Source organism: Ctenopharyngodon idella, chromosome 24 (genome assembly GCF_019924925.1).
Source record: "Ctenopharyngodon idella isolate HZGC_01 chromosome 24, HZGC01, whole genome shotgun sequence".
NCBI classification, from domain to species: Eukaryota; Metazoa; Chordata; class Actinopteri; order Cypriniformes; family Xenocyprididae; genus Ctenopharyngodon; species Ctenopharyngodon idella.
The window spans coordinates 22,681,481-22,703,184 of record NC_067243.1 but is presented as its reverse complement, the minus strand read 5'-3'; the positions used below and the strand labels follow the sequence as shown (position 1 = coordinate 22,703,184).

General features: G+C 34.2%; 1 protein-coding gene across 50 annotated transcripts in view; it reads left to right on the top strand.

The window, feature by feature from the left end:
* The window catches only part of LOC127506632 (receptor-type tyrosine-protein phosphatase eta), a 222,914-nt gene that overhangs the window by 34,484 nt on the left and 166,726 nt on the right, over positions 1 to 21,704 (top strand). The window contains exons 13-26 of one of the 50 annotated variants that reach the window (XM_051883202.1): positions 556 to 612; positions 2,855 to 2,914; positions 3,215 to 3,271; positions 4,470 to 4,526; positions 5,725 to 5,781; positions 8,429 to 8,485; positions 10,725 to 10,784; positions 11,085 to 11,141; positions 12,341 to 12,397; positions 13,596 to 13,652; positions 16,300 to 16,356; positions 18,598 to 18,657; positions 18,958 to 18,999; positions 20,223 to 20,282. In XM_051883202.1, the coding sequence (XP_051739162.1) occupies positions 556 to 612; positions 2,855 to 2,914; positions 3,215 to 3,271; positions 4,470 to 4,526; positions 5,725 to 5,781; positions 8,429 to 8,485; positions 10,725 to 10,784; positions 11,085 to 11,141; positions 12,341 to 12,397; positions 13,596 to 13,652; positions 16,300 to 16,356; positions 18,598 to 18,657; positions 18,958 to 18,999; positions 20,223 to 20,282 (795 nt within the window). The remainder of the gene's footprint in view (positions 1 to 555; positions 613 to 2,854; positions 2,915 to 3,214; positions 3,272 to 4,469; positions 4,527 to 5,724; positions 5,782 to 8,428; positions 8,486 to 10,724; positions 10,785 to 11,084; positions 11,142 to 12,340; positions 12,398 to 13,595; positions 13,653 to 16,299; positions 16,357 to 18,597; positions 18,658 to 18,957; positions 19,000 to 20,222; positions 20,283 to 21,704) is intronic. The other 49 variants (XM_051883203.1, XM_051883204.1, XM_051883207.1 and 46 more) reach the window with 49 other exon arrangements.

Sequence of the window (21,704 nt, the reverse complement as noted above, 5' to 3'; positions counted from 1 at the left end):
CCGTGGATGTCACTGACTTGCTGTCTACAAAGCTTAATGTTGTCCGTCATATACACATAGCGAGCATGGTGGCAAATATAAGAGTGCATCCAGCTTTCAGAGCCAATGTGTGGGTGCACTTTAGTTTTAGGGAGTAATGAATTAGATAAAATAAATGTAATGCTGTTTGTAAGCTAAACTCATGAAATATTTTGAGTTCTCAAAATATAGTAGACACTTAAAAACAACTTTTGAGTTGATTACAGTAAGTTATTGTGATAGATCGTGGCCACAAATTAAGAATTCGCTCCTAACAACTTATTAATTTCCTCATTTTAGTTAAAATATGGCTACAATTGTAGTAAATTTTGTTTAAAATCAAGTTGACAGTTTAATGGATGAGCTCAAGCCTCTGTTACTAAAAATTTTATTATTTACACAGTTGTATTAACTTCTGTTAACTTCTATTAACAGTTCTTGCAATACAGAATTTCATTGCATGCAAAAATGTCCTATTAAGAATGTCAAAGAATATTGCTTAATTTATGTTTTTCTTCATGAATCTAAATATTTTAGCACCCCCTGCCTCTACAAGCTCTTCTGCAACTGAGTCTCAAACATCAGCTCATTCAAGTGAGTATTTTCAGGGCTCGACATTAAGCCTTGTCATGTGCTTGTACTTCAGACAAGTAAATCTGTCATTCACTTGTCAGTGTAAAAAAGTTGCATGTCCAGAAAAAATTAGATTTTTTTTGTGGTGTAAATATAATTTATTCTGAAGCAACATTCTCATCAGTGTTTCATCTTTAATTTCAAATTCTTAAATTTGATCAATAAATTCAGTTACAATAATAAGACACTATGGGGCTGTTACCAATCAAATGAAATCATTTACACTGAAAAATTACAACTGCATTAAATCAGTTTTTGAGGTATTTTTTTAAATATACAAATAAGAAACGTCGGTGAAACTAAAACGGCAGTAGGTGGTGGCGAGTGACCGTATTAATGAGTCATTTATTCAAACGATTTGTTCAAACAGCTGATTCATTCAAGAATGAGGCAGTTGTTTATGAATGGGTCATTAAATCTTTGACTCAACTGATTCATTTAAAGTGCTGAATCATTCATTAAAGGGTTAGTTCACCCAAAAATGAAATTACTATCATTAAGTACTCACCCTCATGTCGTCTCAAACCTGTAAGCCCTTTGTTTATTTTCGGAACACAAATTAAGATATTTTTCATAAAATCAGAGGGTTTCTCCTCCTCTGCTCCCGTGGATGGAAAATTTTTTAAATAAAGATGGAAAAGTTTTTGTTTGGAATGGGTTTTGATTTCAGAGCGTACGACAAATAAAGTAACTATTTCAAAGGGATAAATAGTTTGTATAAATGCAATATCAGACGAGCAGCCGTGCGATATGGCTCTATATCAGCATGGCTGTGATTCAGGCCAAGTGCCATAGGTAATCACAGCTGTGCTGTTATAGAGCAATATCGTACGGCTGCTCGGGTGATATTGTGTTTATACAACAGTTCGACGGCACACGTGTGTAAATAAATAAGAAACAAAAATGGAGTGTCTTTAAAAATCTCAAGCTGACAGTTTAATGGATGAGCTCAAGCCTCCGTTACTAATTTTAAAATGTCACTTTAGAACTTGTAACAAAAGAACTCTGAGTTGCTTCATTTAAGCTTATTCGGTTGTTAAGTCTGATGTCACACAGCAGCGTTTCCGGGTCCAAACGCTCTATCTCATACCACAAGAAAACAACAAACGGTGCTAATATACACGCACGATGTGGTGTAATACTACCAAAAAATTATAATCATTACTTTTATCTCCTTACCAAAATCCCAGATGGCCAGACAGTGATTCATCTTATAAATCGTTAATATATTAATGTCTGTGACACTGTTAACACTGAGACTGTTGTGTAGACTGTAAGTATTTTAAATGTTTAACTTTTTAAAATATTAAATGTTTAATATGAATAAATAGCACTCTTAAACGGCCGTCGAGATGGCATTCTCAAGTGAAATGAGCCGGGGCTTGGACCCAGAAACGGCGTTCCTTATGTCACGACTTAACAAGCGGATTGTATTATGTACAGGAGATTATTTTGAGAGAGATTGACTAAACGAGTGCATTACCTGCATCTAGCTGATATTCTTTAGATCAATCCTATATTCAAATCACAAAATCAGTTTGAATGTCAGCTGAGGAAGCAATATCTTTGTCTTTGCCCTTTAAACATTTAAGGGGATTTCCCATGACAGCTCTAGTCAATGTATGTCAGTTGCATCTTGTAAGATGTTGTTTAAAGTAAAAAAAAAAACAAGTTTTAGTGCCAGGTCACGTTGATCAATAAGCCATTTCATGTTGCAATTTTATTGGCTAGTCAGTAGACGTAGGTCGTAGCAGCAAACAAACTGTGAGATGATCATGCACATTTTTTTTGACACTGTTAGAAAATTATTGGAGGCTGTCTTTGGTAGTAAGACCATGACAACGGCCGTCTTTGAACCTCTCTCACTGTACGACGTAGGACCACCGTTTAGGATCCACAATCACTGAAATCACCACAATTGCTCATTTTTTTTTGTCTGGGATGGCCCAAAATCTTAACAATGTGTACCAGGTATTACACCCCACTGCTGAAATCCACCCGCATTTGGCGGGTGTTAATATCAAGCCCTGATTATATTATATAAGTTATAGTCATTTGTAATGTAATATAACTTAATATTCTAACAATAATACATTGATTGTAGTACAAAACTTAATTGTATGAACATATGCCCTTGTTAGCTTGTAAATACTATTTAGTAAATGTTTGTGTTTTTATTTCTGTATATGTCCATATATCACAGCCTTCCCTGTAACTACAAGCAGTTCTTCAACTCAAACATCTCCTCAAACATCTGTCACAAGTGAGTATTGTTCATGGACAACTGGGTAAACAATTATAGCTTTATTTCATTCATTTTTATTTCTAATGTGGTATTATGATAATTCCCAAACAGCAACACTTGAATAAAATTATTAGAGATAGTCAACTGTGACATTTCAGTTGGAAAAATTGTATTATTTACACAGTTGTATTAACTTCTGTTAACTTCTATTAACAGTTCTTGCAATACAGAATTTCATTGCATGCAAAAATGTCCTATTAAGCATGTCAAAGAATATTACTTAATTTATGTTTTTCTTCATGAATCTAAATATTTTAGCACCCCCTGCCTCTACAAGCTCTTCTGCAACTGAGTCTCAAACATCAACTGATTCAAGTGAGTATTTTCAGGGCTCGACATTAAGCCTTGTCATGTGCTTGTACTTCAGACAAGTAAATCTGTCATTCACTTGTCAGTGTAAAAAAGTTGCATGTCCAGAAAAAATTTGATTTTTTTGTGGTGTAAATATAATTTATTCTGAAGCAACATTCTCATCAGTGTTTCATCTTTAATTTCAAATTCTTAAATTTGATCAATAAATTCAGTTACAATAATAAGACACTATAGGGCTGTTACCAATCAAATGAAATCATTTACACTGAAAAATTACAACTGCATTAAATAAGTTTTTGAGGTATTTTCTTTAAATATACAAATAAGAAACATCGGTGAAACTAAAACGGCAGTAGGTGGTGGCGAGTGACCGTATTAATGAGTCATTTATTCAAACGATTTGTTCAAACAGCTGATTCATTCAAGAATGAGGCAGTTGTTTATGAATGGGTCATTAAATCTTTGACTCAACTGATTCATTTAAAGTGCTGAATCATTCATTAAAGGGTTAGTTCACCCAAAAATGAAATTACTATCATTAAGTACTCACCCTCATGTCGTCTCAAACCTGTAAGCCCTTTGTTTATCTTCGGAACACAAATTAAGATATTTTTGATAAAATCAGAGGGTTTCTCCTCCTCTGCTCCCGTGGATGTCACTGACTTGCTGTCTACAAAGCTTAATGTTGTCCGTCATATACACATAGCGAGCATGGTGGCAAATATAAGAGTGCATCCAGCTTTCAGAGCCAATGTGTGGGTGCACTTTAGTTTTAGGGAGTAATGAATTAGATAAAATAAATGTAATGCTGTTTGTAAGCTAAACTCATGAAATATTTTGAGTTCTCAAAATATAGTAGACACTTAAAAACAACTTTTGAGTTGATTACAGTAAGTTATTGTGATAGATCGTGGCCACAAATTAAGAATTCGCTCCTAACAACTTATTAATTTCCTCATTTTAGTTAAAATATGGCTACAATTGTAGTAAATTTTGTTTAAAATCAAGTTGACAGTTTAATGGATGAGCTCAAGCCTCTGTTACTAAAAATTTTATTATTTACACAGTTGTATTAACTTCTGTTAACTTCTATTAACAGTTCTTGCAATACAGAATTTCATTGCATGCAAAAATGTCCTATTAAGAATGTCAAAGAATATTGCTTAATTTATGTTTTTCTTCATGAATCTAAATATTTTAGCACCCCCTGCCTCTACAAGCTCTTCTGCAACTGAGTCTCAAACATCAGCTCATTCAAGTGAGTATTTTCAGGGCTCGACATTAAGCCTTGTCATGTGCTTGTACTTCAGACAAGTAAATCTGTCATTCACTTGTCAGTGTAAAAAAGTTGCATGTCCAGAAAAAATTAGATTTTTTTTGTGGTGTAAATATAATTTATTCTGAAGCAACATTCTCATCAGTGTTTCATCTTTAATTTCAAATTCTTAAATTTGATCAATAAATTCAGTTACAATAATAAGACACTATGGGGCTGTTACCAATCAAATGAAATCATTTACACTGAAAAATTACAACTGCATTAAATCAGTTTTTGAGGTATTTTTTTAAATATACAAATAAGAAACGTCGGTGAAACTAAAACGGCAGTAGGTGGTGGCGAGTGACCGTATTAATGAGTCATTTATTCAAACGATTTGTTCAAACAGCTGATTCATTCAAGAATGAGGCAGTTGTTTATGAATGGGTCATTAAATCTTTGACTCAACTGATTCATTTAAAGTGCTGAATCATTCACTAAAGGGTTAGTTCACCCAAAAATGAAATTACTGTCATTAAGTACTCACCCTCATGTTGTCTCAAACCTGTAAGCCCTTTGTTTATCTTCGGAACACAAATTAAGGTATTTTTTATAAAATCAGAGGGTTTCTCCTCCTCTGCTCCCGTGGATGTCACTGACTTGCTGTCTACAAAGCTTAATGTTGTCCGTCATATACACATAGCGAGCATGGTGGCAAATATAAGAGTGCATCCAGCTTTCAGAGCCAATGTGTGGGTGCACTTTAGTTTTAGGGAGTAATGAATTAGATAAAATAAATGTAATGCTGTTTGTAAGCTAAACTCATGAAATATTTTGAGTTCTCAAAATATAGTAGACACTTAAAAACAACTTTTGAGTTGATTACAGTAAGTTATTGTGATAGATCGTGGCCACAAATTAAGAATTCGCTCCTAACAACTTATTAATTTCCTCATTTTAGTTAAAATATGGCTACAATTGTAGTAAATTTTGTTTAAAATCAAGTTGACAGTTTAATGGATGAGCTCAAGCCTCTGTTACTAAAAATTTTATTATTTACACAGTTGTATTAACTTCTGTTAACTTCTATTAACAGTTCTTGCAATACAGAATTTCATTGCATGCAAAAATGTCCTATTAAGAATGTCAAAGAATATTGCTTAATTTATGTTTTTCTTCATGAATCTAAATATTTTAGCTCCCCCTGCCTCTACAAGCTCTTCTGCAACTGAGTCTCAAACATCAGCTCATTCAAGTGAGTATTTTCAGGGCTCGACATTAAGCCTTGTCATGTGCTTGTACTTCAGACAAGTAAATCTGTCATTCACTTGTCAGTGTAAAAAAGTTGCATGTCCAGAAAAAATTAGATTTTTTTTGTGGTGTAAATATAATTTATTCTGAAGCAACATTCTCATCAGTGTTTCATCTTTAATTTCAAATTCTTAAATTTGATCAATAAATTCAGTTACAATAATAAGACACTATGGGGCTGTTACCAATCAAATGAAATCATTTACACTGAAAAATTACAACTGCATTAAATCAGTTTTTGAGGTATTTTTTTAAATATACAAATAAGAAACGTCGGTGAAACTAAAACGGCAGTAGGTGGTGGCGAGTGACCGTATTAATGAGTCATTTATTCAAACGATTTGTTCAAACAGCTGATTCATTCAAAAATGAGGCAGTTGTTTATGAATGGGTCATTAAATCTTTGACTCAACGGATTCATTTAAAGTGCTGAATCATTCATTAAAGGGTTAGTTCACCCAAAAATGAAATTACTGTCATTAAGTACTCACCCTCATGTCGTCTCAAACCTGTAAGCCCTTTGTTTATCTTCGGAACACAAATTAAGATATTTTTGATAAAATCAGAGGGTTTCTCCTCCTCTGCTCCCGTGGATGTCACTGACTTGCTGTCTACAAAGCTTAATGTTGTCCGTCATATACACATAGCGAGCATGGCGGAAAATATAAGAGTGCATCCAGCTTTCAGAGCCAATGTGTGGGTACACTTTAGTTTTAGGGAGTAATGAATTAGATAAAATAAATGTAATGCTGTTTGTAAGCTAAACTCATGAAATATTTTGAGTTCTCAAAATATAGTAGACACTTGAAAACAACTTTTGAGTTGATTACAGTAAGTTATTGTGATAGATCGTTGCCACGAATTAAGAATTCGCTCCTAACAACTTATTAATTTTCTCATTTTAGTTAAAATATGGCTACAATTGTAGTAAATTTAGTTTTAAGGGAACAAATTAATAAAACATGTACAAAGGAATTAGTCATAGGAACAAATTGTTATTTATTTTTTTATAGATTATTTTTTTTTTCATCATGCAACTCTATAATATAGAGCATTTCACATGCACTGCTATTCAGTTTTGCATTTCCCAGGCAGCGCACCATCCAATGTAAACGTCTTGCAAGCGTAGAAGATATAATTTGCTTTTCTGACAGTGTTACGTATTTGAAGAGACAAGGCAGAGAGAGAATCCAAATGCACACACAGTTTTAATAACAAAAGGCAAAAATACAGACACTCCAAACCTGGAAACTGGCAAATAGTCCACACAAAGAAACAGGAACATAAAACAAAGACCACGAAGGAAAGAACAAGACATCCTGGTACCCCGATGGAGACATAAATACAAACAACAGCTCATGACCCACGACTAAAACACAAGAGTTTAAATAGGCAAACTAAAACCAGTAAATGATCAACAGGTAGGAGAAATTAAACCATAATGAGTCCAGGCACAGGATTGTGGGAAATGTAGTTCATAATGGGAAAACAACAAAGTCGGAAGGAGTGCCCTCTGGAGGAACTCATGGGCACTCCAGCTGATGAGCGTGACAGTCAGTAGCTTTGGAATATTGGGAGAAAACATTTCTATTTTAATGCACTTTTAAAGTTTGGATCACATTAAAAATTTAATTTGTACATTCTGTATTATTTGAGCAAAAGATCCAACCCCGTCACCGTCACAGCCCTAACAATGTGTGTTTTGCACATGAGGCAAATGCACCACAAATCTACGCACCTTGCTTAATTGACAATTGATAAGTTTTATTGATTAAATTATTATCGACAATTAATCGACCGGCGAAATAAAAAGGAAAATAAATCCAATCACTCAGAGCAGAATAAGTATTTTTTGCCTATATTTTATACTTGAATAGAAGTTTATACTAAGAGCTTGTGACTAAACCTTGTAACTCCAGTGGATCCTCAAACTCTGAAAAACCTTGTACAGTAGCTCCACCCACCTCTATCGTGAATGAAGTGCTGCACACATTTTAGAGACCGTCTCTGCTTTTCTTGCGGTGCAAAGGTAAATAAACAACTGGTTCTTTGAATAAGTACAGCGTTTTCTATTTTTCATTAGTCAAACTTTTTAAATAAAGATGGAAAAGTTTTTGTTTGGAATGGGTTTTGATTTCAGAGCGTACGACAAATAAAGTAACTATTTCAAAGGGATAAATAGTTTGTATAAATGCAATATCAGACGAGCAGCCGTGCGATATGGCTCTATATCAGCATGGCTGTGATTCAGGCCAAGTGCCATAGGTAATCACAGCTGTGCTGTTATAAAGCAATATCGTACGGCTGCTCGTGTGATATTGTGTTTATACAACAGTTCGACGGCACACGTGTGTAAATAAATAAGAATCAAAAATGGAGTGTCTTTAAAAATCTCAAGTTGACAGTTTAATGGATGAGCTCAAGCCTCCGTTACTAAAAATTGTATTATTTACACAGTTGTATTAACTTCTGTTAACTTCTATTAACAGTTCTTGCAATACAGAATTTCATTGCATGCAAAAATGTCCTTTTAAGCATGTCAAAGAATATTACTCAATTTATGTTTTTCTTTATGAATCTAAATATTTTAGCACCCCCTGCCTATACAAGCTCTTCTGCAACTGAGTCTCAAACATCAGCTCATTCAAGTGAGTATTTTCAGGGCTCGACATTAAGCCTTGTCATGTGCTTGTACTTCAGACAAGTAAATCTGTCATTCACTTGTCAGTGTAAAAAAGTTGCATGTCCAGAAAAAATTGGATTTTTTGTGGTGTAAATATAATTTATTCTGAAGCAACATTCTCATCAGTGTTTCATCTTTAATTTCAAATTCTTAAATTTGATCAATAAATTCAGTTACAATAATAAGACACTATATGGCTGTTACTAATCAAATGAAATCATTTACACTGAAAAATTACAACTGCATTAAATCATTTTTTGAGGTATTTTTTAAATATACAAATAAGAAACGTCTGTGAAACTAAAACGGCAGTAGGTGGTGGCGAGTGACCGTATTAATGAGTCATTTATTCAAACGATTTGTTCAAACAGCTGATTCATTCAAGAATGAGGCAGTTGTTTATGAATGGGTCATTAAATCTTTGACTCAACTGATTCATTTAAAGTGCTGAATCATTCATTAAAGGGTTAGTTCACCCAAAAATGAAATTACTATCATTAAGTACTCACCCTCATGTCGTCTCAAACCTGTAAGCCCTTTGTTTATTTTCGGAACACAAATTAAGATATTTTTCATAAAATCAGAGGGTTTCTCCTCCTCTGCTCCCGTGGATGGAAAATTTTTTAAATAAAGATGGAAAAGTTTTTGTTTGGAATGGGTTTTGATTTCAGAGCGTACGACAAATAAAGTAACTATTTCAAAGGGATAAATAGTTTATATAAATGCAATATCAGACGAGCAGCCGTGCGATATGGCTCTATATCAGCATGGCTGTGATTCAGGCCAAGTGCCATAGGTAATCACAGCTGTGCTGTTATAGAGCAATATCGTACGGCTGCTCGGGTGATATTGTGTTTATACAACAGTTCGACGGCACACGTGTGTAAATAAATAAGAAACAAAAATGGAGTGTCTTTAAAAATCTCAAGCTGACAGTTTAATGGATGAGCTCAAGCCTCCGTTACTAATTTTAAAATGTCACTTTAGAACTTGTAACAAAAGAACTCTGAGTTGCTTCATTTAAGCTTATTCGGTTGTTAAGTCTGATGTCACACAGCAGCGTTTCCGGGTCCAAACGCTCTATCTCATACCACAAGAAAACAACAAACGGTGCTAATATACACGCACGATGTGGTGTAATACTACCAAAAAATTATAATCATTACTTTTATCTCCTTACCAAAATCCCAGATGGCCAGACAGTGATTCATCTTATAAATCGTTAATATATTAATGTCTGTGACACTGTTAACACTGAGACTGTTGTGTAGACTGTAAGTATTTTAAATGTTTAACTTTTTAAAATATTAAATGTTTAATATGAATAAATAGCACTCTTAAACGGCCGTCGAGATGGCATTCTCAAGTGAAATGAGCCGGGGCTTGGACCCAGAAACGGCGTTCCTTATGTCACGACTTAACAAGCGGATTGTATTATGTACAGGAGATTATTTTGAGAGAGATTGACTAAACGAGTGCATTACCTGCATCTAGCTGATATTCTTTAGATCAATCCTATATTCAAATCACAAAATCAGTTTGAATGTCAGCTGAGGAAGCAATATCTTTGTCTTTGCCCTTTAAACATTTAAGGGGATTTCCCATGACAGCTCTAGTCAATGTATGTCAGTTGCATCTTGTAAGATGTTGTTTAAAGTAAAAAAAAAAACAAGTTTTAGTGCCAGGTCACGTTGATCAATAAGCCATTTCATGTTGCAATTTTATTGGCTAGTCAGTAGACGTAGGTCGTAGCAGCAAACAAACTGTGAGATGATCATGCACATTTTTTTTGACACTGTTAGAAAATTATTGGAGGCTGTCTTTGGTAGTAAGACCATGACAACGGCCGTCTTTGAACCTCTCTCACTGTACGACGTAGGACCACCGTTTAGGATCCACAATCACTGAAATCACCACAATTGCTCATTTTTTTTTGTCTGGGATGGCCCAAAATCTTAACAATGTGTACCAGGTATTACACCCCACTGCTGAAATCCACCCGCATTTGGCGGGTGTTAATATCAAGCCCTGATTATATTATATAAGTTATAGTCATTTGTAATGTAATATAACTTAATATTCTAACAATAATACATTGATTGTAGTACAAAACTTAATTGTATGAACATATGCCCTTGTTAGCTTGTAAATACTATTTAGTAAATGTTTGTGTTTTTATTTCTGTATATGTCCATATATCACAGCCTTCCCTGTAACTACAAGCAGTTCTTCAACTCAAACATCTCCTCAAACATCTGTCACAAGTGAGTATTGTTCATGGACAACTGGGTAAACAATTATAGCTTTATTTCATTCATTTTTATTTCTAATGTGGTATTATGATAATTCCCAAACAGCAACACTTGAATAAAATTATTAGAGATAGTCAACTGTGACATTTCAGTTGGAAAAATTGTATTATTTACACAGTTGTATTAACTTCTGTTAACTTCTATTACCAGTTCTTGCAATACAGAATTTCATTGCATGCAAAAATGTCCTATTAAGCATGTCAAAGAATATTACTTAATTTATGTTTTTCTTCATGAATCTAAATATTTTAGCACCCCCTGCCTCTACAAGCTCTTCTGCAACTGAGTCTCAAACATCAGCTCATTCAAGTGAGTATTTTCAGGGCTCGACATTAAGCCTTGTCATGTGCTTGTACTTCAGACAAGTAAATCTGTCATTCACTTGTCAGTGTAAAAAAGTTGCATGTCCAGAAAAAATTAGATTTTTTTTGTGGTGTAAATATAATTTATTCTGAAGCAACATTCTCATCAGTGTTTCATCTTTAATTTCAAATTCTTAAATTTGATCAATAAATTCAGTTACAATAATAAGACACTATAGGGCTGTTACCAATCAAATGAAATCATTTACACTGAAAAATTACAACTGCATTAAATAAGTTTTTGAGGTATTTTCTTTAAATATACAAATAAGAAACATCGGTGAAACTAAAACGGCAGTAGGTGGTGGCGAGTGACCGTATTAATGAGTCATTTATTCAAACGATTTGTTCAAACAGCTGATTCATTCAAGAATGAGGCAGTTGTTTATGAATGGGTCATTAAATCTTTGACTCAACTGATTCATTTAAAGTGCTGAATCATTCATTAAAGGGTTAGTTCACCCAAAAATGAAATTACTGTCATTAAGTACTCACCCTCATGTTGTCTCAAACCTGTAAGCCCTTTGTTTATCTTCGGAACACAAATTAAGATATTTTTGATAAAATCAGAGGGTTTCTCCTCCTCTGCTCCCGTGGATGTCACTGACTTGCTGTCTACAAAGCTTAATGTTGTCCGTCATATACACATAGCGAGCATGGTGGCAAATATAAGAGTGCATCCAGCTTTCAGAGCCAATGTGTGGGTGCACTTTAGTTTTAGGGAGTAATGAATTAGATAAAATAAATGTAATGCTGTTTGTAAGCTAAACTCATGAAATATTTTGAGTTCTCAAAATATAGTAGACACTTAAAAACAACTTTTGAGTTGATTACAGTAAGTTATTGTGATAGATCGTGGCCACAAATTAAGAATTCGCTCCTAACAACTTATTAATTTCCTCATTTTAGTTAAAATATGGCTACAATTGTAGTAAATTTTGTTTAAAATCAAGTTGACAGTTTAATGGATGAGCTCAAGCCTCTGTTACTAAAAATTTTATTATTTACACAGTTGTATTAACTTCTGTTAACTTCTATTAACAGTTCTTGCAATACAGAATTTCATTGCATGCAAAAATGTCCTATTAAGAATGTCAAAGAATATTGCTTAATTTATGTTTTTCTTCATGAATCTAAATATTTTAGCACCCCCTGCCTCTACAAGCTCTTCTGCAACTGAGTCTCAAACATCAGCTCATTCAAGTGAGTATTTTCAGGGCTCGACATTAAGCCTTGTCATGTGCTTGTACTTCAGACAAGTAAATCTGTCATTCACTTGTCAGTGTAAAAAAGTTGCATGTCCAGAAAAAATTAGATTTTTTTTGTGGTGTAAATATAATTTATTCTGAAGCAACATTCTCATCAGTGTTTCATCTTTAATTTCAAATTCTTAAATTTGATCAATAAATTCAGTTACAATAATAAGACACTATGGGGCTGTTACCAATCAAATGAAATCATTTACACTGAAAAATTACAACTGCATTAAATCAGTTTTTGAGGTATTTTTTTAAATATACAAATAAGAAACGTCGGTGAAACTAAAACGGCAGTAGGTGGTGGCGAGTGACCGTATTAATGAGTCATTTATTCAAACGATTTGTTCAAACAGCTGATTCATTCAAGAATGAGGCAGTTGTTTATGAATGGGTCATTAAATCTTTGACTCAACTGATTCATTTAAAGTGCTGAATCATTCACTAAAGGGTTAGTTCACCCAAAAATGAAATTACTATCATTAAGTACTCACCCTCATGTTGTCTCAAACCTGTAAGCCCTTTGTTTATCTTCGGAACACAAATTAAGGTATTTTTTATAAAATCAGAGGGTTTCTCCTCCTCTGCTCCCGTGGATGTCACTGACTTGCTGTCTACAAAGCTTAATGTTGTCCGTCATATACACATAGCGAGCATGGTGGCAAATATAAGAGTGCATCCAGCTTTCAGAGCCAATGTGTGGGTGCACTTTAGTTTTAGGGAGTAATGAATTAGATAAAATAAATGTAATGCTGTTTGTAAGCTAAACTCATGAAATATTTTGAGTTCTCAAAATATAGTAGACACTTAAAAACAACTTTTGAGTTGATTACAGTAAGTTATTGTGATAGATCGTGGCCACAAATTAAGAATTCGCTCCTAACAACTTATTAATTTCCTCATTTTAGTTAAAATATGGCTACAATTGTAGTAAATTTTGTTTAAAATCAAGTTGACAGTTTAATGGATGAGCTCAAGCCTCTGTTACTAAAAATTTTATTATTTACACAGTTGTATTAACTTCTGTTAACTTCTATTAACAGTTCTTGCAATACAGAATTTCATTGCATGCAAAAATGTCCTATTAAGAATGTCAAAGAATATTGCTTAATTTATGTTTTTCTTCATGAATCTAAATATTTTAGCACCCCCTGCCTCTACAAGCTCTTCTGCAACTGAGTCTCAAACATCAGCTCATTCAAGTGAGTATTTTCAGGGCTCGACATTAAGCCTTGTCATGTGCTTGTACTTCAGACAAGTAAATCTGTCATTCACTTGTCAGTGTAAAAAAGTTGCATGTCCAGAAAAAATTAGATTTTTTTTGTGGTGTAAATATAATTTATTCTGAAGCAACATTCTCATCAGTGTTTCATCTTTAATTTCAAATTCTTAAATTTGATCAATAAATTCAGTTACAATAATAAGACACTATGGGGCTGTTACCAATCAAATGAAATCATTTACACTGAAAAATTACAACTGCATTAAATCAGTTTTTGAGGTATTTTTTTAAATATACAAATAAGAAACGTCGGTGAAACTAAAACGGCAGTAGGTGGTGGCGAGTGACCGTATTAATGAGTCATTTATTCAAACGATTTGTTCAAACAGCTGATTCATTCAAAAATGAGGCAGTTGTTTATGAATGGGTCATTAAATCTTTGACTCAACGGATTCATTTAAAGTGCTGAATCATTCATTAAAGGGTTAGTTCACCCAAAAATGAAATTACTGTCATTAAGTACTCACCCTCATGTCGTCTCAAACCTGTAAGCCCTTTGTTTATCTTCGGAACACAAATTAAGATATTTTTGATAAAATCAGAGGGTTTCTCCTCCTCTGCTCCCGTGGATGTCACTGACTTGCTGTCTACAAAGCTTAATGTTGTCCGTCATATACACATAGCGAGCATGGCGGAAAATATAAGAGTGCATCCAGCTTTCAGAGCCAATGTGTGGGTACACTTTAGTTTTAGGGAGTAATGAATTAGATAAAATAAATGTAATGCTGTTTGTAAGCTAAACTCATGAAATATTTTGAGTTCTCAAAATATAGTAGACACTTGAAAACAACTTTTGAGTTGATTACAGTAAGTTATTGTGATAGATCGTTGCCACGAATTAAGAATTCGCTCCTAACAACTTATTAATTTTCTCATTTTAGTTAAAATATGGCTACAATTGTAGTAAATTTAGTTTTAAGGGAACAAATTAATAAAACATGTACAAAGGAATTAGTCATAGGAACAAATTGTTATTTATTTTTTTATAGATTATTTTTTTTTTCATCATGCAACTCTATAATATAGAGCATTTCACATGCACTGCTATTCAGTTTTGCATTTCCCAGGCAGCGCACCATCCAATGTAAACGTCTTGCAAGCGTAGAAGATATAATTTGCTTTTCTGACAGTGTTACGTATTTGAAGAGACAAGGCAGAGAGAGAATCCAAATGCACACACAGTTTTAATAACAAAAGGCAAAAATACAGACACTCCAAACCTGGAAACTGGCAAATAGTCCACACAAAGAAACAGGAACATAAAACAAAGACCACGAAGGAAAGAACAAGACATCCTGGTACCCCGATGGAGACATAAATACAAACAACAGCTCATGACCCACGACTAAAACACAAGAGTTTAAATAGGCAAACTAAAACCAGTAAATGATCAACAGGTAGGAGAAATTAAACCATAATGAGTCCAGGCACAGGATTGTGGGAAATGTAGTTCATAATGGGAAAACAACAAAGTCGGAAGGAGTGCCCTCTGGAGGAACTCATGGGCACTCCAGCTGATGAGCGTGACAGTCAGTAGCTTTGGAATATTGGGAGAAAACATTTCTATTTTAATGCACTTTTAAAGTTTGGATCACATTAAAAATTTAATTTGTACATTCTGTATTATTTGAGCAAAAGATCCAACCCCGTCACCGTCACAGCCCTAACAATGTGTGTTTTGCACATGAGGCAAATGCACCACAAATCTACGCACCTTGCTTAATTGACAATTGATAAGTTTTATTGATTAAATTATTATCGACAATTAATCGACCGGCGAAATAAAAAGGAAAATAAATCCAATCACTCAGAGCAGAATAAGTATTTTTTGCCTATATTTTATACTTGAATAGAAGTTTATACTAAGAGCTTGTGACTAAACCTTGTAACTCCAGTGGATCCTCAAACTCTGAAAAACCTTGTACAGTAGCTCCACCCACCTCTATCGTGAATGAAGTGCTGCACACATTTTAGAGACCGTCTCTGCTTTTCTTGCGGTGCAAAGGTAAATAAACAACTGGTTCTTTGAATAAGTACAGCGTTTTCTATTTTTCATTAGTCAAACTTTTTAAATAAAGATGGAAAAGTTTTTGTTTGGAATGGGTTTTGATTTCAGAGCGTACGACAAATAAAGTAACTATTTCAAAGGGATAAATAGTTTGTATAAATGCAATATCAGACGAGCAGCCGTGCGATATGGCTCTATATCAGCATGGCTGTGATTCAGGCCAAGTGCCATAGGTAATCACAGCTGTGCTGTTATAAAGCAATATCGTACGGCTGCTCGTGTGATATTGTGTTTATACAACAGTTCGACGGCACACGTGTGTAAATAAATAAGAATCAAAAATGGAGTGTCTTTAAAAATCTCAAGTTGACAGTTTAATGGATGAGCTCAAGCCTCCGTTACTAAAAATTGTATTATTTACACAGTTGTATTAACTTCTGTTAACTTCTATTAACAGTTCTTGCAATACAGAATTTCATTGCATGCAAAAATGTCCTTTTAAGCATGTCAAAGAATATTACTCAATTTATGTTTTTCTTTATGAATCTAAATATTTTAGCACCCCCTGCCTATACAAGCTCTTCTGCAACTGAGTCTCAAACATCAGCTCATTCAAGTGAGTATTTTCAGGGCTCGACATTAAGCCTTGTCATGTGCTTGTACTTCAGACAAGTAAATCTGTCATTCACTTGTCAGTGTAAAAAAGTTGCATGTCCAGAAAAAATTGGATTTTTTGTGGTGTAAATATAATTTATTCTGAAGCAACATTCTCATCAGTGTTTCATCTTTAATTTCAAATTCTTAAATTTGATCAATAAATTCAGTTACAATAATAAGACACTATATGGCTGTTACTAATCAAATGAAATCATTTACACTGAAAAATTACAACTGCATTAAATCATTTTTTGAGGTATTTTTTAAATATACAAATAAGAAACGTCTGTGAAACTAAAACGGCAGTAGGTGGTGGCGAGTGACCGTATTAATGAGTCATTTATTCAAACGATTTGTTCAAACAGCTGATTCATTCAAGAATGAGGCAGTTGTTTATGAATGGGTCATTAAATCTTTGACTCAACTGATTCATTTAAAGTGCTGAATCATTCATTAAAGGGTTAGTTCACCCAAAAATGAAATTACTATCATTAAGTACTCACCCTCATGTCATCTCAAACCTGTAAGCCCTTTGTTTATTTTCGGAACACAAATTAAGATATTTTTCATAAAATCAGAGGGTTTCTCCTCCTCTGCTCCCGTGGATGGAAAATTTTTTAAATAAAGATGGAAAAGTTTTTGTTTGGAATGGGTTTTGATTTCAGAGCGTACGACAAATAAAGTAACTATTTCAAAGGGATAAATAGTTTATATAAATGCAATATCAGACGAGCAGCCGTGCGATATGGCTCTATATCAGCATGGCTGTGATTCAGGCCAAGTGCCATAGGTAATCACAGCTGTGCTGTTATAGAGCAATATCGTACGGCTGCTCGGGTGATATTGTGTTTATACAACAGTTCGACGGCACACGTGTGTAAATAAATAAGAAACAAAAATGGAGTGTCTTTAAAAATCTCAAGCTGACAGTTTAATGGATGAGCTCAAGCCTCCGTTACTAATTTTAAAATGTCACTTTAGAACTTGTAACAAAAGAACTCTGAGTTGCTTCATTTAAGCTTATTCGGTTGTTAAGTCTGATGTCACACAGCAGCGTTTCCGGGTCCAAACGCTCTATCTCATACCACAAGAAAACAACAAACGGTGCTAATATACACGCACGATGTGGTGTAATACTACCAAAAAATTATAATCATTACTTTTATCTCCTTACCAAAATCCCAGATGGCCAGACAGTGATTCATCTTATAAATCGTTAATATATTAATGTCTGTGACACTGTTAACACTGAGACTGTTGTGTAGACTGTAAGTATTTTAAATGTTTAACTTTTTAAAATGTTAAATGTTTAATATGAATAAATAGCACTCTTAAACGGCCGTCGAGATGGCATTCTCAAGTGAAATGAGCCGGGGCTTGGACCCAGAAACGGCGTTCCTTATGTCACGACTTAACAAGCGGATTGTATTATGTACAGGAGATTATTTTGAGAGAGATTGACTAAACGAGTGCATTACCTGCATCTAGCTGATATTCTTTAGATCAATCCTATATTCAAATCACAAAATCAGTTTGAATGTCAGCTGAGGAAGCAATATCTTTGTCTTTGCCCTTTAAACATTTAAGGGGATTTCCCATGACAGCTCTAGTCAATGTATGTCAGTTGCATCTTGTAAGATGTTGTTTAAAGTAAAAAAAAAAAAAAAAGTTTTAGTGCCAGGTCACGTTGATCAATAAGCCATTTCATGTTGCAATTTTATTGGCTAGTCAGTAGACGTAGGTCGTAGCAGCAAACAAACTGTGAGATGATCATGCACATTTTTTTTGACACTGTTAGAAAATTATTGGAGGCTGTCTTTGGTAGTAAGACCATGACAACGGCCGTCTTTGAACCTCTCTCACTGTACGACGTAGGACCACCGTTTAGGATCCACAATCACTGAAATCACCACAATTGCTCATTTTTTTTTGTCTGGGATGGCCCAAAATCTTAACAATGTGTACCCGGTGTTACACCCCACTGCTGAAATCCACCTGCATTTGGCGGGTGTTAATATCAAGCCCTGATTATATTATATAAGTTATAGTCATTTGTAATGTAATATAAGTTAATATTCTAACAATAATACATTGATTGTAGTACAAAACTTAATTGTATGAACATATGCCCTTGTTAGCTTGTAAATACTATTTAGTAAATGTTTGTGTTTTTATTTCTGTATATGTCCATATATCACAGCCTTCCCTGTAACTACAAGCAGTTCTTCAACTCAAACATCTCCTCAAACATCTGTCACAAGTGAGTATTGTTCATGGACAACTGGGTAAACAATTATAGCTTTATTTCATTCATTTTTATTGCTAATGTAGTATTATGATAATTCCCAAACAGCAGCACTTGAATAAAATTATTAGAGATAGTCAACTGTGACATTTTAGTTGGAAAAATTGTATTATTTACCCAGTTGTATTAACTTCTGTTAACTTCTGTTAACAGTTCTTGCAATACAAAATTTCATTGCATGCAAAAATGTCCTTTTAAGCATGTCAGTGAATAGTACTTAAGTTATGTTTTTCTTTCTATTTCTAAATATTTTAGCACCCCCTGCCTCTACAAGCTCTTCTACATCAGCTCATTCAAGTGAGTATTTTCAGGGCTCGACATTAAGTATTGTCATGTGCTTGTCCTTTGGATAAGTAAATTGGCCATTCACTTGTCCGTGTAAAAAAGTTGCTTGTCTGGAAAAAATTTGATTTTTTGTGGTGTAAATATAATTTATTCTAAAGCAACAATCTCATCAGTGTTCAATCAGCTTTGACATATTTAAATCTGCATATTTGTGATATTTACCTCAAGGGCATTTCTTACCTTTATAAAGGGCATTTTTCCCCCTAATCTTATTAAATGTATGTTTCATCTTTCATTTCAAATTCTTAAATTTGATCAATAAATTCAATTACAATAATAAGGCACTATAGGGCTGTTACCAATCAAATTAAATCATTTACACTGAAAAAATTATAACTGCATTAAATAATTTTTTGAGGTATTTTTTGAATATACAGATAAGAAACGTTGGTGCAACTAAAACATCAGTAGGTGGCAGCAATTGACCGTATTAATGAGTCATTTATTTACGATTTGTTCAAACAGCTGATTCATTCAAGAATAAGGCAGTTGTTTATGAATGGGTCATTGAATCTTTGACTCATCCGATTCGTTTAAAACACTAAAACATTTATTTTAACATTTTATCAACGAAAGACGGCTGAGTGTTACTGTAAGATGCGCTTTCGTTCTGCTTTGATTTTTTAAAAAACTATTTTAGTTTCTGAAATAGAACAAAAACTGTCAATATTGCATCTAAAATGTAAGTGACTTTAATATTAACTACTTTTTAATACAGTTTTATTGAACTGTAGTATGAAATCAATGTCACATTTTCAATCGTGATTTTATTCAGGAAAACAGCACTCTTGGTCGTGTGAAGTTGCTTAACTGTATCATATGTTATAAATATAAAAAATTTTTGCTGCCATATGTTAACTGAGTTTCTTTGTGTGTGCTGCGGGCGTTGTTTTGATTTCTCCTCGAGAGGCTGCACAAGCCTCAACAGTGCAACCTTGTTAATCAATCTACCTTAATTTTTTTACATTACACCCCAACTGCTGAAATCCACCCGCATTTGGCGGGTGTTAATATCAAGCCCCGATTATAATATATAAATTATAATGATTTGTAATGTAATATAATACATTGATTGTAATACAAAACTTAATTGTATGAACATATGCCCTTGTTATTTTGTAAATACTATTTACTAAATGTTTGTGTTTTTTTTTCTTTATACGTCCATATCACAGCCTTCCTTGTAACTACAAGCAGTTCTTCAACTCAAACATCTCCTCAAACACCTGTCACAAGTGAGTATTGTTCATGGACAACTGGGTAAACAATTATAGTTTTATTTCATTCATTTTTATTGCTAATGTGGTATTATGATAATTGACAAACACCAGCACTTAAAATTATTAGAGATAGTCAATTATCTGCTACTAGCAAATCCTGTATTTGAATGTTGAGCTGCAAGCTCATTGGCTGCTGATGCAAAAGCAAGCAATCAGCTGCGCTATGTAGACAACGATGTGATTGGTAGCAGATGGAGTTAAGGACCTATGAGCTTGCGCCATGTAGAGTTTCATGACAGAATGTCTGGGGTTACTTGTTCCCTGAAAAAGCGGGAATGAGGTGCTGTCCTCACTGCGCTATAGGAAAACATCTTTGTTTGACCGGTTGTGAAGTATGTGTGGCAAACACGCCAAGAATTTGGCTTAAAATAACCTCTGACGATAACATCATTGGATTGCGCGTTCATTAGAGGCTATAAATAGACATGAAACAGGTGTACCTTCAGGTTATCCCTTTTTCTAAAGAGACGTCTGGACACGCCCTCAGTGTGACAATGCAGTGCATCATCTCTTTCTCACTTTTTCAGGGAACAGGGTTACAATCAAGTAACTCAAGAAGTTCCCTTTCATCTACTCTCAATGCTGTGCTCATAGTGATATGGGAAAAAGAATACTAATGCCGCCGCACTAGCCAGGTTTCCATTACAGATTTGTGCAAAACTTTAGCAATATTTTCTAAATGTCAATAAAAAATGGCTTCTGGAAGCCCTTCTCCCTCATATATGCTTCACAGGGTGCTTCCTCATTTCTTCGCTCCTCCAGCCTTTGACCTGGAAACCGATCAAAGAAAATCTCGAAGGCCATTTTAATTCTATAAATGCCATTTCAATTCTATAAATGTACCGCGAGGAGGTGAGGAACGAGGAGTGAGGAAGCTTCCTGAGGAGCTATGAGCAAGGATGCACAGGTGCATAGACATCTAATACTATTAGTTTCTATTATATTAATTATTTATATTGTTAATAGATTAATACTATTAGTAGTAGATGTCAAACATTAATAACATAACTAAGGGTTGAGCATAGCTGATGACGCTTTGAAGTGACGCTCGAGGGACCAAGAATATTCCAATATACAAATAAGATTTCCTTTGATAACCCCGTCCTCGTTTTCTTTTCTTGCATCTTCCCGTTGCATCTATGGGGGATGAAGCTGAGGCACGAGGAAAGAGATGCATAAATAAGGAACAGCACCCTCTGTCTCGTCTTCTGTACAAACATACTGTGCTATCTTTAAAGACGTTTTGCATAATATTCCTTTTTAGAATTGCCTGAAAAACCACCTCATGCGAGTGTAGGGAACAGCACATTCCAGGGCCCAGTTTATGGCCGGGCCCCTCTCTGTCTGTATCAGCAGACTAAGTTTAGCTACATTTTG